This window comes from Pteropus vampyrus, unplaced genomic scaffold, assembly GCF_000151845.1.
Source record: "Pteropus vampyrus isolate Shadow unplaced genomic scaffold, Pvam_2.0 Scaffold147, whole genome shotgun sequence".
In the NCBI taxonomy this organism is placed as follows: Eukaryota; Metazoa; Chordata; class Mammalia; order Chiroptera; family Pteropodidae; genus Pteropus; species Pteropus vampyrus.
Genome location: NW_011888928.1, coordinates 1,396,686 through 1,407,853, shown reverse-complemented (window position 1 = coordinate 1,407,853; position 11,168 = coordinate 1,396,686). Strand labels below are relative to the sequence as shown.

At 52.9% G+C, this 11,168-nt stretch overlaps 1 protein-coding gene across 1 annotated transcript in view; it reads right to left on the bottom strand.

Moving 5' to 3' along the window:
• The window catches only part of CDH22 (cadherin 22), a 62,450-nt gene that overhangs the window by 18,667 nt on the left and 32,615 nt on the right, over positions 1-11,168 (bottom strand). The window contains exon 6 of the mRNA XM_011369302.1: positions 4,192-4,328. Coding sequence (XP_011367604.1) covers positions 4,192-4,328 — 137 coding nt within the window. The remainder of the gene's footprint in view (positions 1-4,191; positions 4,329-11,168) is intronic.

Here is an 11,168-nt window from a genome sequence, read left to right as displayed (position 1 = left end):
GACAGAGGCCATCAGGAACACTGGCTGAGAACAGACATGGGGGTGTTGTCCCTGGAAGAAACTGAGCACTCTCTGCCACTCAAACCCCACTGCAGCCCCACACCCACTCCCTGCTCCTTCCTCCAGCCTCCTCAGATCCCTCTAAGGAACACTGGATGGGGTGTCAGAAAGCCACCTCGTTGGTGGATTTGGGCAAGTTGCTTTCCTTCCTGAGGCTCCGTTTCCTCAGCGATGAAGTGGAGGTGGGTGGTGCTGCAGCCCATCATGTCAAACGTCCCCTCTCCCCTCAGATTCTTTCTCTGGCTATAAATAGCAACTATCGTGTGCCAGTTACCGTGCTAAGCACCTAACGTGAGTGATTTCTAATGTACATGACATGAGATGTTTTATATAAAACACTCAGCATGATAGAAAGCATTCAGTATGATGTCTGGCATATTGTAAGCTTCAAATAAATAGAAACTGCTATTTTTAATAGTTATTATCCTTCTAGTCCTTCAATATAGTACCATTTTATAGATGAGAAAACGAAGGCGACAAGAAGGAATCATGCAGCTAGAACCAAGTCTCCGTCATGCCACCCTCCGTCCGAACTGGTGGGCAAGCCTGTTTAGCCATTCATTCAGGAAGACAGATTAACTAATTACTCTCACAAATGTGCACAGGAATCCTAACTCGTGCTCTGTGCTACGAAGGAAAAATCAGGGTGCTGTAAGACATGACGTGGCCTGGGGTGACCCGGATGGGGAAGCGTCTAGCTAATCTGGTTAATACTTGGCTGTCCCGGGCAGCTGGATACCACCCCTCCGGATCAGCTTAGGGCCTGACCGCCCTGGAGGAGGGGGCCAGATAGCAGCCCCCTGGCACCCCCCACTCAGCGCTGGCTTTCCAAGTCCCCCCTGCCCCACCCCGTCTCTTTGAAGACTGTCCCTTTACAACTGCCCTTTCCACCGAAGGATTCAGACACAAATTGTACTTTAAATTCAATATCGGTCATTAATATTTCATGATTACAAAACGTTAAAGATAATGTCAGGGAAGGAGCGTCTGCATGGGCAGAATGGATGACTCAGAAGTTCGGGGAGAGGGGAGCTGGCATACTAAGTGGTGTGGGAGTCGCGAGGTAATCCAGCAGGACAGGCCGCGGCTCCCGGGTGAGTGTAGCTCTCTGTGATGGGCTCGCAGAACTCCGCTGCTGTGTATAAATATTTCCCCTCTGATTCTTGTCACCTTATGTTTGTTATACCCGGAGCAGGTGGGGCCTCAGTGACCCTGTGAGCATCCCCTGCTTCTGAGGCAGCCAGATGGATGATTTAGCCCGAGGGCACGGATGGGCAGACCCATTGGCTTCGCACTTGGGGCTCAGGCTGGCTTCCGGGAGGTGAGACGTCTGGGGTGGAATCCTAGCCCCACATGGACTTGCTCTGTGACCTTGAGGCCACTGTTCTTCCTCCCTGAACCTCTTTCCTCATCTGTAAAGCAGGGATAATAATTTTGTCCTTGTCTCTTGGAGATAGTGAGAGGCTGGAGTGGGTGGATTATTGGTGACACTCCTGGCTTCATGCCTGGCACCAAGGAATTATGACTTGAGGGGCATCTGGCTGAGAGCTGGGCTCTGGAGTCAGACAGGCTGGGGCTGGGAATTTGGACATATGACTTTCCCCAACCCTCATCCACCAGTAGGGGATAACCGCTGACTGACACCTCAGGTGGGAAGATTTAATGAGCACATCACTGTAGAATGCCTGGCCCACAGTCGGTGCGTAAGTCAAGTGCACAGAGTCGAGATCAATAGACACCACTAACTGAGCACTTATTAAGTACTATGCTAAATTCTTTCTATGAATTTTCCTACTTAATCCTCCCACAGATATTGTGAAGTAGCAACCATTCATTTCCTGTCGATTACTATGCCAGTTAGGGTTGGGCAGAGGTTGTGGAATGCAGCTCATAGAGGGCAGGTCTCTAGCCTAGTGCCCAGTCTTTTCCTTGGCCACTGTCAGTTGCTCAGGATTGGTAGGTGGGACGGGGGTGGGGCTCAGAGAGCAGACAGCACCAGGAAAAAAGAGTCCACACACAGCAATGCTGTGATCAGAACCGGGCTTTGCTGCTGCATATACTTGGGCAAGTCTCCTATGCTCTGAGCCTTGATTTTTCCCATCAGTAAAATGGGTGCTGATCTGTTACTGATCATGATTCAATAAAAGCCCGTGCTAGAAGTGACTAGCCTAGAATATGTATTAGGTAAACATTATAAAATCTTTATGGGGGAGGGTCCCCTACATTCTTTCTCCTGTGAAATGCCATTATTGCAGACCTCATATGCTACTCTAGCTGCTTTCTTAAAGAGACTCACTGGGTAGAAGCATAATGTTTAACCCAAAATGGGGCATGCTTATGGTGGGAGGTCAGGCAGGTGACAGGCTGGTGGGGGGGATGTATTTGTAGGTAAGGAGAGGAGGTACCTCTGCCCAGCAGCCAGGCCAGTCCCCCTGGCTGCCCAGGGAGCAGGTTCAGGGAGGCTGGGGGCAGGGGGGGCTCTCTTCTCCCAGTCCAGCCGCCACTTCCTCTCCAGCCACCTTTGTTATCTCCCTTTCATGTGGTTGAGGAGTGGATTCAAAGGCTTGGGAGCAGCAGGCACTGAGGTTTGAGCCAGCTTTGTATTTTCTTTTAAACAGAAGTTGAAAGAGACGAAGGGAACTTCAGCCTAGGGACTTCCTCGTCCCCAGCCCCGGAATGGGCTGGTGGGGCCTGCAGAGTGGGAGGGCGGCGACAGGAGGAGGAGGGGGGGGGGGGGGGGGGGGGGGGGAGGAAGGCTGGCAGGAAGGCTCACAGCAGCTGGAGGGGCTTGGGGTCGAGGTGTGCAGAGGGGAGAGGAGTTTGAATGTCACCCACTTGAGGCTCAGAGACTGAGTATTCCTGATGTTATGACTGCTTACTGGTGGCTCTGCTGGCTTCTGAGACCTTGGGAGCTGCCAGGGTGGTCCAGGCGGCCTTGCTCTTGTTGTAGAGGAAGACTGGATCTGCAGTCTCCCCCGCCTCCCCTGCTGCTCCGTGAATTCTGTACTCTTAGCTCCTCACCTGTATGGCCTTACTTATCTGCACCCAGTGGCTTAGGCCTCCTCCCTTTCTCTACCAGCTTACACTCCTTCCCAGCGGCACCAAAGTGTGCGTAACTAACAGTCTCTCTCTCTCTCTCTCTCTCTCTCTCTCTCTCTCTCTCTCTCCCTCCTTCCCTCCCTCCCTCCCTCCCTCTCTCTTTCTCTCTCTCCCTCCCCCTCTCGCCTAGAAACTCAGGTCAAGCCCCTTGGAGTTATCCTTGACCCCTCTCCTTCTCTTACTTCCATGTCAGCCTATCAGCAGGTCCTGTTGGCTCTCTCTTCATCCTATCTCTCAAAGCTGACCATTTCTCACCTCTTCCATGGCCGTCACCCCGGGCCAGGTCACTATCTTATCTTCCTGCTATTGGCTTCTAGCTGAGCCTCTGCTTTCTGCTCTCAATGCAGCAGCTAGAAGTACGTTGTCAGGTAACATCCTTGCTCAAACCCCGCCTAGCAACTCCTACCTCATTTGAAGTAAAGTCCAAAGATCCTACAATGAAGGACCCCTCTGCCCCTGGCCAACACAATGGCCTCCTTGCTGTTCCTCCAACGGGCCAGACAAAATACCACCTCAGAGCCTTTGCATTGGCTGTTCCCTCTGCTCGGAACACTCTTCCCTTGGACGTGGGCACGACTCCCTTGCTTTACGGAGCTCTCTGTTGAATGTCTTTCTCAGAGAGGTCTTCTCCTAAGAGGAATGACACCCTCTTCTTCTCCATCTCTCCCGCCGCCCCCGGCTTTCTTCTACTCGTTTCTCTTCCACTTCATGTTCCCTGGATGACGTAGGTTCTTTCTCTCAGTCTGCTGATGGGCCTGCTCTCCCCCATGAAGACAAGAGCTTATCTGTCTTGCTCAGGGCTGTATCCCCAGCCTCTAAAACAGAGCTTGGTATGTAGTGGGTGCTCAATAAATGCTGACAAAACCAGCCTCAAGGCTGGCCCTGCCCATTTGGCTTAAGATCCTTCCCAGATCTTCGTTCCCGCCCATCGGCTTTGCCTCCCCCTCCCCCACCATCTTTGCCCTGTTTCTTCCTCTTGGTCCCCCTCAGCCCTGCCTCTCAGTCTTAATCCCTCCCCTCCCTCCAGCTTACCTGCCTCCATGGCCAGCACCGTGATGTTGTGCCAGCCAGCTGTCTCACGGTCCAGTCCCTTGCCGGTTACGATGGCACCTGTGTCCGCATCGATATCAAAGATCTGGTCCAAGTCTGAGTCGTGGTCAATGGCGTACCTGAGGGAGGCAGGGCGGGACTGATCGAAGGTGCCCTGGCACCAGGTGGAGCCTGTGCCCATATCCCCCCACCCCACCCACTCCACCCCAAAAGAGGGTGGGTGACAAAAGGAGCAGAAAAACCCTTGCCAACGAGGAGCGCATCTCAGCTGCACTTGACCTTTCTGAGCCTCAGTTTCCTCAGCTGGGTAATGGAGCTAATAATTTGCACCCCACAGCTGTTGCGAGGGCTGGAAGTGGGCAGAGTCCCTGGCACAGAGTGAGCATTTGTTGGAGATTCAGTTCTTATTTTTCCATAAGGGATGACCCTGGCATCGGGCTTGAGAAGGAGACAGGGCTGGCGTCAGGCAGGGGGAACAGAAGGTGCAAAGTCAGGCGGGTGAGAATTATTCAGGAAATGGCGAATGGTGCGCAACGGTTAGAACTGGGAAGTGGGGAGAGTTAGGCACCAGAACACGCAGGGAGGAAAATTCAGGGGTTCGACGTGTCCTTGGGGGGTTACAGGGAATTTTGAACAGGAGAGAAGCGGTCGGGCCTGGCGTCATGAGGCTCTCTCCGGCTGCGTGCGCGCCTGAGCATGGCGGGCCCAGACCAGGGACACGAGCTGAGCGACGCGAGCTGAGCGACGCTGTGGTGAGAGGGTCTGGGGGACGCTCCACTGGCCCCTCCCCACCTGCCTAGCACGCTGGAGCTAATCTGAGGCTTTTCAGCTGCCGCGTGAAAAAGCCCTTTGTTCCACCTTCTTCCCGGGCCTTTGTGCGGCGGCTCCAGGCCTGAAAGGCCCGTGTCCAACACACGTCTCCGGCGGCAGCCCAGAGAGGCCCCGCCAGCACTGGCCGCTGCTTCCCTGCGCTGATAACGTGGGCGGAGGCGCCGCCAGGCTGTGCGGGCCTACAAAGGCCTAGAATGCCAAGCAAGGGCTCTTTGTGCAGCAGGACAAAGCGGCTTAGTGGGCGGGGCTCAGCCGGAGGCTCCGGCCCCTCCCACAGGCAGGAGGAAGAGGGGCTATTTCCCACGGGGAGAAACTGAAGCTCGGGAAAGCGAGAACACCAGAAACACTCCTGCTGGAGGCCCAGAGCCCTGACATGACCCTTCAGTGGGGCCCTTGGCGGCGTTACCAAATTTCTCTGGGCCTCAGTTTCCTCATCTGTTGAATGGGGATAATGATACTCAGTGGAATTGCGAAGGTCTGAGAGTATTCGGAGCAGGATTGGAGCCGCTGCTACTTATTCTATCTGTGTGACCTCGAACAAGTCATTGGACCTCCTTGGCCTCTGTGTGCTTATCTGGAAAAGGGTGTGATTCAGACTCACCTCCCACTGGTGTGGCTTCGAGGAAGCGATACATAGATCTAGGCATAGGTGACAGCACTAATTCTTTTCATATTTACTGTGGTAGTGGAGGGGAAGGCTTGTGGTGAACTGTGGAGGGCTGTACATATGGCTGTAGTAGGCATTATAGCAAGTCCTCCGAGTCCCTATTTAATGCTCCTTCCTGTCCTTAAGCTGCTAAACCCATATCCCCCTTGGCCCTGAGCATCCTGGATCCTCTTGACCTGGGTGACAGTGTGTGGGAAGGTTCAGCCCCAAGGCGATAACTCGCCACTAGTACAGCTCTTAACAGTTTGTAGCTTGCTTTTCCTCTAGCCATCCCTCCATTCCTTCCTTTATGCCTAGACATCAATTAAGTGTCTTCTCTGTGATGCTCTGCGCTAGGCCCTGGGGGTGAAAGTGCTGATGAGACAGATGGAGTCCCTGCCTGGCATCCCGAGGCTGATGTGATTTTCCCGTTTTGCAGATGAACGCACTGAGGCTCAGAGAGGAAGCTTAGGACTGCCAAGTATGGTTGTGCAGATTGTGTCCTGCACAAAGGCACGAGGCTAAAGGGGGAACGTGGGGGTGAGTCCAGCCAGTGTTCTGCTTGCCAAGCCATGTGTCCTCGTCCAGGGAGTATCTTCTCAAAGAGGGGCCTTTTTTATAATTTACGTAAAAGTGCCATATGGGCTAGCGATGACCCTGCCCAAGGTTACACAGGGACTGTCACAGAATTGGAATTTGTACTTAAATTTGAGAGTCTATACCCAAAGTTCTTTTTAGCTTGTTGACCCATCCAAACCTACAAAGAATGGAGCCTCAGGTCCCCTTTGTGCCCAATCTGGCCCTTTCAGATGTTTGGGTCCAACGGAGGTAGAACCAGACTGAGTATTGGTTCAGCTGGAAGGAACCACAGAGACCTTCTAGATTTCCAGGCAGGAGGAAAGAGAGTCGGGAGGGGGCCAGGCGAATGACTCGGCCTGGGGCTCCCGGTGGCTGGGTCAGGGCTGGGTGTGAGGAAGGCTCTGGGAGGATGCAGACTGCCCCCCACTTGCTTCTCTTCCCCTTTCTGCTCAGACCTCTCTCTTCTCTTCTCCCTCCTCCTCATTATCCTCCTCCTAGTTTTTCTCTTTTGTTCCCTCCCAGAGGGGAAGAGGGGGCTGGAATCTAAGTGGAGACAGCTGTTCCCAAGGCCAAGGGCCGGGGGCTGCCATTAACGAGCTAAAGGCTTGGGGCTGCAGGTCAGTGTGGCTGGCTGAGCCCAGTGGTTTTGTTTCAGCTCAGGGAGCCAGCGAGCGGGAGGGAGGGGTGAGATGGGCACAACATGTGGCAAGGAGTGTGGCCTGGCAAATGTGGGAGGTTGAGGAGAGGCTTGTGTGCCTCACGTGTAGGTGCATGAGTTGTGTGTCTGGTCTGCTTTGTGGGTGGAAAGTGTGTGTGTGTGTGTGTGACTTGAATATGTGAGTGGTGTGTGTTCTCTCTGTGTGTGACATACTGCGTTGCAGTTGCAAAGGCACAAGAGGCAGCTGCTCAGCCCTGGGTCTGGATCCAGGTCCAGGCTGACCCCAGACAAGTCATTTCCATCTTTGAGCCTGATTTTCAGCAAAGTAGAGGTGATAATCCAAACTTGCAAGTCATTGGATTAAATGCCCAGCTGGGGGATAGGTGCCTAGCTGAGTTCCAGGAAAATTACTCTGTGATTGAGAACACAAATTACTCTGTGTGTTATTCTAATTATTATTCAGAAATGTCTGGCATGGGGTATACAGGCGTCCCTCTAATTCAGTGTGTGGTCTGCGTGCCTGGGGCTGGGAGGCCCCATGTATGGACACTGGAGTATTGCCAGGGGTCTGAGAAGGACAGGAGACAACTTTGGGTCTGCTCAAATCTCATTCAGTTAGCCAGGACCTGGAGGCCAAGAAGGAGGCCAAGAAGAGTTCAGTGAGAGAATGTGGGTATGTGTCAGCTAGTGTGTGTGCGTGTGTGTGCACGCGTGTGCATGTGCATGTATGCGTGTGTGCACATTCAAGGCATGCCTGGGAATGGTGGCCCAGAGCATGGATCTGGTGCCCATCTTCCTAGATTTGAAACCTAGCAATGTGACCTTGAGCAAGTCATTTAATCTCTCTTTTCTTCAGTTTCTTCCTCTTAAAAATGGAGATGATGGTGATAATAATTATAATAACTATCTCACAGGGTGGTTTGTAAGATCAGATAAGTGACTACACATAAAACACTTTTAACAGCACTGGGCACCTGCCACATGACTAGCTCTTATTTTTATTTGCTGAGCAAGACTTTGTGCCAGGCTCATGTAAGGGCTTTATATGCATGAGCTCCTCAGAACATCTTGGGTACTGTAATCACCCCTCATTTTACAGATGAAGAAACTTAGGCTCACAGAAGCCAGGTGCCTAGCCCTAGGTCAAATGAGCTGGTTAGTGGCAGAGCCAAGTTCTCAGTCCACGTCTGTCCAGAGCTGCAGGTCTAAGAGCACCCTCCTAAGGTCAGCCAGGTACACCTGCCAGCTCCCATATGCTAGGAGCAGCACACGATGCTGCTGTTGCCCTGGTTGGGTGGGGAAAGTGGGGAGGGTACGGCTTTTGGGCTTGGGTGGGCATGCGGACATGGACACCATGTACATATGTGCATAGATAGTGCACACAGACATAATAATCATGAAAGGCTGCAGACTTCTGCATGTATAGGCTTCCTGGTGCTTCTGTGTCTGGGCTCACGTATATATACATGCAGCAGAATGAATAATGCAGACCCTACCCTGACTCTTCAGACACAAAAATGTTGCCCCCAAACCAGGTGATACCTCTCTGCTCACTCCACCCTGTCCATGACTTTTTCCCCCTTCCCCCCACCCCCACTTTAAGGCACACACTCAAAGGGCACGCAGTCAAAGCCCATGCACGATGCCTGGAAATTTGCATATGGTTAGTACTGGTTGCAGAATGAAGGGGAGACATGGGTGTCCAGACCACCGAAAAATGGTAATGTCCAAACGCATAATCCTCCCTCCAGCCTTGGGAGCACTGGGTACAGAACCTGGTACATAGTAGATATTTAATACCCATTTTTTGAATAAATGAATGAGGCAGGTACTATTATGATGCCCATTTTAGAGCCGAGAAAACTGAGGCTTGGAGCGGGTGCAGTGATTTTCCCACAATGTTACAACTGAACTGAGCTTCAAACCCAGGTCTCCTCTGATGCCAAAGCCCATGTACTTTCTGCTGCACCCATTGTGGAGTGCTGGGAGGAAATGAAATGTTCGCTTCCTCTGGTCCAGTGTGAGTTTTTCTGTTTTTGATGTTCAAAAGAGAGTCATGAGGGGGCTGGGGCTGGTAGGACTCCAGTTGGGCTGATAAATGGCCAGTCTATTTGCAGAGTTGCCTGTTCCAGAGATGGGCCCTCTGAGCACTATCCTCCATCCCTCAAAAGCCTTCCGAGGCTTTCCACTGCCTAAGGAGAAAGTCTCACCCCTTCACCTGACATTTGAGGTCCTTCACAACCTGTCCCCTCTGTCCTCATCTCCCAGTCCCTCTTACATGAGCTCATCCAGCTGATCTCTCTGCTCCTGAACTTAACCTCCTGGCTTCATGATTCCATTTCTGCCACGGGGTCCTCATTATCACTCCACCCTGGAGCACCATCTTCCCATTCCAACCTCATCCCTTTCATCCTTGCTCAGGGCCACCTGGGGAAGCCCGTGTTCACTCTCATCTTTGGTGCACACCTCTCTTTGGAGGTCCTTAGTCCTCAGGCCCCTGCCTCAGCCCAAGCCCACTCAGACTCAGATCTGTCACCAGATTCATTCACACGGGGGCTCCAGCCTTCCTGTCAGCCCATGTCAGACTCATCTCTGTGCCTGAGGCACAGAGGAGGGCATAGCACAAGTTTGGGAACTGCACTAACCACACAGAGAATAATAAGCAGGGGCGAAATGGCAGGAGGCTGGATTCAAGAAGCCCATTCCTTCCCTTTTCAAGCTGAGTGATATTGAGCCAGTCACTTCTCCTCTCTGACCCTCAGTTCTTTCATCTGTAAAATGAATAAAATAGCTCCTGAGGCACAAATGCAGCACTGTGAGGCATCTTCCACTCACTCCAGTGCAGGGACTCGGAACAATCACTCTGCATCTGCGTTTCTGTATTTCCCAGGTGCCAACCGTGCGAGGCAAAACCTCCCAGGATACCACTTCATGTCTTCGTTTCTGGGATTATACCAAGTTTGTTCCTGCCTCAGGCCCTTTGTACTTACTGTTCCCGGTACTTCCTCACATCTCTGCATGGTTGTCTTTCTCTTTAACATTCTGATCTCAGCTCATTTGAAAAACTCCTCGATCACTCAATCCAAAGTAGTCCGCCCTGGCCCCAGTCCTCCTTATCCTACTAACTGTTTATTCCATTCATAGCTCTTATAAGCAACATCCCATTTAACCACTTGTTGACTTGTGTCAACAAATGTTTAACCACCCATTGAGTGTCTCCGCACAGGAAAAGGCAAAGTGCGTGTGGGCAGGCACAGGGTGTTGTCACTACTGTTTCCACATTGCCTGGAATGCTGCTGGACGTGACTCGATGCGTAGGTGCTGACTGAATCCATGGCCCTTAGAACTCGGGCCCTGGACAGCACATGGGGCTTATGAAGACCCCTTCGCTGTCTCCTCCAGCCTCGCACTGCCCCCCACCCCACCTTTCCATGTCTGTCCCTACAGACTGGGCAGTCCTCCCCAGCTCTGCCCTTGGCTGAGTCATCTCTGCAGTGTCCCCAGGCCTGGCTCCGGGCCTGGCACGAAGGAAGAGTCAGGTAAATGTTTGTGGTGTTAAATTGGACCTGTCTCAAGCTCCTCACCGTGTCCACATCTGAGGAGCCCCAGGGAAGGGGCTGCAAAGAGAGATGAAAGAAGGTGAGAAGCGGGTTTCAAAGTTGGCCCTTTCAGTGCAGATAAAAGCAGGAGGGAAAGGGAAGGGAAGGGAAAGGAGGGAGGGGGGAGACTGGGAGAGGGCGCGAGAGTGATGTTGGAGAGGAGAGCAGGCAGACAGGAGCGCTGACCTGGGAGGCAGGGAGTTGGCTCCTACTCCTGGTTCTTAACTCTCTGGGAAAGTCCAGGGGAGTCCCCTCCCCTCTCTGAGCATCAGTTTCCTGACAAATGTGGTTGATGATTCCCTTCCCACCCCAGAAATCTGGGGCCCAGGCAGAGGCTGAGGAGAGGTTGAAAGACTGGGTGGAAGCGGGTGGGGGAGTTCAGAGGCAGGACGGTCTGGGCGGTGAGGAAGGTGGACGCAGCCCAGGCATTCTGGACCTCTGGGCAGAGTCTGAGCCCCTTAGTCTGCCCTTGCGGGCCGTCAGACTTGGCTCATGCTGCCTCATCACCCCAGTCGACTGTAGCTAGCACAGTCTGCTCTTCTCCAGGCACATCTACCCCTCCCCTGCCTCCATACATCTGCACAAGCTGCTCCTCTGCCTGGAATGTCCTTCCCCTCATATTGACACCTGACCAGACCCAGGTACC